Source organism: Mirounga leonina, unplaced genomic scaffold (genome assembly GCF_011800145.1).
Source record: "Mirounga leonina isolate KUSES-001 unplaced genomic scaffold, KU_Mleo_1.0 Mir_114, whole genome shotgun sequence".
Lineage (NCBI taxonomy): Eukaryota > Metazoa > Chordata > Mammalia > Carnivora > Phocidae > Mirounga > Mirounga leonina.
In genome coordinates, this window is record NW_023270265.1 from 43,313,039 (window position 1) to 43,319,038 (window position 6,000).

The window sequence follows — 6,000 nt, forward strand, 5'->3', positions numbered from 1 at the left end:
CTTTGCCAAGAAGAAATTGATATACAGGTAGATTAAGGTAATTGTCAAATTCAAACAGCCAAGAAATGAAAGAAGCGTAACTTGGATCCAAATCCAACAGCAAGGTCCCTGACTTTGGGCAGTTAGAATTTTGACAAAAGAAAATTGTATGTTTACTTTAGTAGTAACTCCTTCCTTTTCGCACCAAAACATTTTGACCTGCTTCCATGACCGCGGCAGTGCCGGAGATGATTTTACGGGCTTTGCGGGGTGAGTTGAGATGACACGCGGTGGGAGCCCCCACCTCCACAGGCACGGGGAGGGCACGTTCGCCCCCTCTCACTTGTCCTTCCATCTTCCCTGCCTCGCGGGGGAAGCCCTGGAGGGCGTCCACAGAGGGCAGGCGAGGTTCCAAAGCAGCAGTACCAAAGTAGAATTTAATAGCAGTCTTTGGTTTTCATTGTATTTATTTTGACGTTTACCCGCTGTTTATGGAGGGAATGCTGATTTCATAATTAAGCAGTGACGTGAAGTTTCTTCTAGGCTTTTAGTTTACAAAGTCTCGAGGAAAGTCACGGTCCGGGAGGAGGGCGGGGGATAAGGCAAAACTGGCCAACTTGGTTCTTCAAAGACCGAAGCTGGGAAGCACCAGCTTTCCCACCCAAGAGCTGTGTATATCTGACTATAGTGCTCACATGCATCCCCTGGGGGTCTTGTTAAAAGTGAAGATTGTGATTCAGTAGGTCTGGGCTAGGCCCCAAGATTCTGCATTCCCTGTGAGGCCGATGCCCTGGCCCCTTGTGAATCAAGGTTTGAGCCACAGGTCAGCAGCGTCGGCACCACGGGGCACCTGGCTGGAGATGCCAACTCTCTGGCCCTTCCCGGGACTGGCTGTTTCTGTAGGCACAAGCCCCCCAAGTGGATCCTGGGCACATTCATGTTTGGGGAGTGCTGATCTAACAGCTCTGGGGAGTCCTCATGTGGGCGTAGTGAGCCCCTGTGAACAGGTCATTGGAGCCCATGCCTGACCTCCTCCGTGGAAGTGGGTTTCCATTTCCTGGCTTCCAGACCACCTACAGAGAGCTTGTGGGAGGGGGTTTCCAGGCCTGGGATGTCCTTTCTTGGTAACCACCCTGTATGGTCTCCAGACCTTTCCATTGCACCCCGCATGCCCACCTCTGCCCCCCTTTGCTTTCTGAGGCCCAAGTCCTCTGTGCAGGTGCCCCGCTGTCTGGATTCTCAGAGGCAGCCACTGGTGGCTGGAGCGTGGCTGGAGAAGGGACATCTATCTTTCTTGACTCCGCTGCTCCCAGAGGATATAATTTGCTTGATAGATGCATTCTGACTGCAGCTTCTCGGGGTGGGATGTAGAATTGTGCAAAAGGCTGGGTGCACGAGGCTTTAAAAAATAGCCACGAGGGGAGTAACACCTGGGGGACAAGCAAGGTGAGGAGGGACGTGCTCAGCGGTGTGGCTGGCTGCATGGGGAAGGAATGGGGATCAAGGTTCTGGGGTCTCTGAGAGGGGGGCTGTGGGCCCATTACAATGATGACAGCCGGTGGTTGGCATATTGTTATTTTAAAGCCACATCTGTCATCTTAAGCAGCCTTTCTCTGTTGGGACCTTGCTCTATATCCCTGCCAAGAGGGGAGTCCACTCCTCTCTTGAATGTGGGCTGACCTAATGACTTGCATGTCACCAGATGACACCATGAGACCTCCGAGACTAGGTCTGAAAAGACATTCAGCCTCTGCCTGGCTCTCTCGGACCCCCATTCTGAACTGAGTTCGCCAGGTGGAGACCTGGGCCGGAGGGTCAGTCGGACAAAGCAAACCATATCCCTGCAGGCTCCGTCCCCCTGACCCCCCTCCATCCCCTTTTACTCTTGGTGGTGTTTGCTTTCCATCCGCATGGGTGTTGTGGGCTCCCAGGGTGTGGGAGGGCTTGGGAGGGTGATGAGAGGAGGACGTGGATGCTTAATGCTGTCTGGTTTCTTGGCAGCAGCCCCAGAATTCTCCTTATTCCCCTTTTCCTTCCTTCCCTCCCTCCCTTTCTCTCAGTGTTCCTCCTGCCCAACCTTCCGTATTCTCAGGGAGGCTTTTCTTGCTCACTCTGCCCCCTCCTGGTGGAGAAGTGTCAGCGTGCCATCGGGGTAAGGGAGGGAAGGGAAGAGCCCAGGGTTCTTTCCCCAGGTGGTGCCAACTGCTCATTCACCTTTGCTCCACATTGAGCCCATTTCCTTCCCAGAGCTGTGCTGCTGGCTGGCCTTGCCCCAGTCTGAGCCCCCCCCTCCCCGCCCCATTCTGCCCTTCGGCTCCTAGTTCACTTTGGAGCCCTGACTTCTAGGGTCTTTGTAGGTCAGCTTCGCCGCTGTTCTTTTATGCCCAGAATGGGGCTTTGCTGCTGACAGAAGGTTCTACAGAATCTCAGTAATTCTTTCAATCCATCTGCCCCCCCCCCCCCCCCCCCCCCCCTGGGCAGCCTGTTATTACCTTCTCCTTCCCCAGAGGCTGGATTCTCCACTGAGGGCGTGTGGGAGTGGCCTTCTCGGGGACTACAGGCAATAGATGAGCGCTCAAGCCCTCACGCGTCTGTCTTTGTTTTGTTTCAGTTTTACGGAGTTTTTGGATCCATTCCAGAGAGTCATCCAGCCAGAAGAGATCTGGCTCTATAAAAATCCTTTGGTGCAATCAGACAACATACCTACCCGCCTCATGTTTGTAAGTACCACGATTTCATGGCTGATTTGACCAGTCTCCCAAGTATGAACCAAATGGGTTTTCATTTCTGCTTTTCTAACCCCTGCTGAAGACCATGAGCAGTCTGGAAGAGAGAGGAGGTAAGCAGCCCATCACATTGAACTCAATTCCAGATCGTGACGGGCGCCACTTGGTCACGTGAGAGCTAGTAATTGCCTGCCACATTGGAAAGAAAAGGGACCTCCTTACCTGAGCTGGGCCAAGTGGTTTACAGATATTTGCAGTAAAATAAGACTAGAGACCGATTTCCCTGCTCCATCTTCTTCGAGGATAAACCTCAATTTTGCCAAACTCAGGCACCATAGATAGCTCTGTTAACTGCTCTTCTGGTTCTAGCTGGTCAGGTGACCACGGATGAGACCACCTTGTATGACTCAATCCCTGGATAGTGTTTTGTGCCTTTCTGCCTCTCGAATAAATGGGCCAGCGTCCAGATAGCTGGTGGATTATAGTGGCATTACTTCTACCTCTTCACCCTCGCCCCATGGCAATCGAGACCTTTTATATTTCACTTCCAATGTGCTGGGCCCTTTGCTGAGAGCTTGAGAAAGAAGGATTATCTCATTGGATCTCATCCAGCATTCCAGTGAGAAAGCTGTCAGTCTTGTCCTCATTTGCAGGTGCAGAATTGCATCCCAGAGAAAGGAGGGAACTTGCCCAGATCCACACAGCTAGTGAGCAGCAGAGCCAGGATTCAGATCTAAGCAGCCAGCTCTGAGCCTGGTCTCAGCCATGAGGCTGCCCTGTAGGGTGGGAGCCCAGTGTCCAGGACTCCTTGCGGATGCTGATTGCCTCCTGCGGAATTGCCATCAGGCCTTTCTGTAGCAGAGGAAATATTTAAGCTCCTCTTTGTTACAGAACAGTGATGTGACTTTTGGTTGGCCCGCCTTACAGCTTGAAGTTTATTCCTGTTGACCAGCCATTGTGTCTTGTGCCTCTGGGAACTTAACTGATTGGGTCAGAGATTTCTTCGAGCACATGAGGAATGTTTTTGCGTTTTGAAGGAAATCCCTCTGATTTTATGTAGGAAATCTTGTTAATTAGTGATGATTGGAAAGATCTTTGTGTCTGCAAACATCCCAAAATGCCCAGCACATTACATGAGCTTTGAAGTATTATTTTAATTGCTTTTTTTTTAAAGATTTTATTTATTTGACAGAGAGAGAAAGAGAGAGAGCACAGGTAGGCAGAGAGGCAGGCAGAGGGAGAGGGAGAAGCAGGCTCTCTGCTGAGCAGGGAGCCCGATGCGGGACTCAATCCCAGGACCCTGGGATCATGACCTGAGCCGAAGGCAGCCGCTTAACCAACTGAGCCACCCAGGCGCCCTTAATTGCTCTTTAATAATTGCTTTTCCACTGGAAACTAAACTGGATTTTTGTAAATTTTAGGGGAATTGAAGAGTTCAGGCATTACCTAACACTTGAATATGAAAATGAGACTTTTTCCATTTTTGCTGTAACTTAAATCTTCTATAAATCCTAGAAATAAAGGAACTAGCATATGTCTAACTAGTTTACTCCATGGTTTTGAAAGGGGGAAGCTCCTACTTACCACTTATCCCCCTTCCTCACAGGTTTCACATTTTATGTGCTGTAAAACACAATTTGGAGATTAAGGTTCATATGGGATAGTGTGAGAAATTTGTGGCTGTGTCCTAGATTTATGAACAATGGATTGTTTTGAAGTCTAGATACCAATGCCACAAATATTCTGGCTGCAGACACAAATAGGAGGGGGTGCATTTGCATGTTGGCAGGGGTGGATGCGAGGCAGTAAAGGAGTTATTCAGTGCTGTGATTCTCAGAGAATAGAAGTGTATTCATCCTCAAATCCTGATTCCTACCCTTGAGTCCCCTAATGAGATAAGCTCAGCCTTTTGTTTTGTTAATAGTAGTTGATGCATTTCATTCATTTGGTCACAAGATTTCATGCAATTCCATAATAACACAAGGAACGCAGTAGATACATTTATAATGTAACACAAAGCGGAAAAATACTTTGTCACCACATTAATTAGATTTTTTTTCCTCCTGGATTTTAGTAAGAGTTTAATATAAAATATCATTTGTTTGCTTTGATCCTTTAAAACCTTCAGATGTTAATGGAAGACTGTAATAAAACATGTTTTTATTTTTTTAAACTATGTTGCTTTCCTTAGAAAGCTCAAGTGTTGCTACTTAATACATAAACCAAATCCTAGGGTCTCTTTTACTTTTGGTTGGAATGTTTTAATCTAAAGGCAACCTTTTCAACTTTCAAAGTGTTATTGAAAGGCAGCTGGTAATAACCCAGATGTCTTTTGACTGGGAAATTAGGCCTCTGGAGGGGTGTTTGTGTGTGTGTGTTTGTGTGTGTATGGGTGTGCATGTGTGCATTTTAGAGTAGCCACTTGTTCAGATCAGAATGGTAGGGGATTGGGCGCCTGGGTGGCTCAGTTGGTTAAGCATCATGATCCTGGAGTCCCGGGATCGAGTCCCGCTGACCCTCCCCCCTCTCATGTGCTCTCTCTCATTCTCTCTCTCAAATAAATAAATAAAATCTTAAAAAAAAAAAAAGAATGGTAGGGGATTGAGTTAAACAGAGTGAATGGTGATCACATCACCACGAAGCGCCCCCTCATTTGTTTTGCCTTTGGCACTTTCAGTGAAGATGACTCTGTCAACCTGGAAGTTGAATGTAGTTGGGTTGTTTGATTCTGAGAGTTTGTTTCCCTTGATGACTCTGGGTTCCTGTTGAGCAGAGGGACAGGCTGAGAAGTCTTTTTACATATACTGAGTCTTGGATTTGCATTTCCTGGATGTTCGCAGACCATTAGCTGCCTTTATGGAAGCCTGCTCCCTTATTCGAAAGATGTCATGGTTCCTTCCTGAGTATGTGGGGTTTATTGTAGCATTTTTGAAAATCTACTTTTTGGTGTAGGAAGACTTTGTGCTGGTTTTTGCTTTTTAGTATATTCTTTTTGCTGTCTTCGTAGTTGTGTCTGTACATTCAGAGAACACTTCCAGGAGCCTGCTGTGGGTAAGGAAAGCCATAGGAGCTTCAGGTGATGGGAAGTCAAATTAGGCCTGGGTGGGAGGGATATCCTTAGGGATCCTGTAGGCTCCTCGGGGAGATGGCACTCTAAAGAGAAACAGAATCTAGGAAGGGCTAGAGGCTCGGGTAAACTTGTAGGGAGATTCATCATCACCATCATCACCACCATCATCATCACCATCACCCTTATTGTCGCCACCATATTCATCACCATCACCACCATCATCAT

The 6,000-nt window shown here is 48.0% G+C and overlaps 1 protein-coding gene across 2 annotated transcripts in view; it reads left to right on the forward strand.

Moving 5' to 3' along the window:
• The window catches only part of PLPP4 (phospholipid phosphatase 4), a 115,884-nt gene that overhangs the window by 41,135 nt on the left and 68,749 nt on the right, over window positions 1–6,000 (forward strand). For both annotated transcript variants that reach the window (XM_035030358.1, XM_035030365.1), the window contains exon 2: window positions 2,591–2,699. In XM_035030358.1, the coding sequence (XP_034886249.1) occupies window positions 2,591–2,699 (109 nt within the window). The remainder of the gene's footprint in view (window positions 1–2,590; window positions 2,700–6,000) is intronic.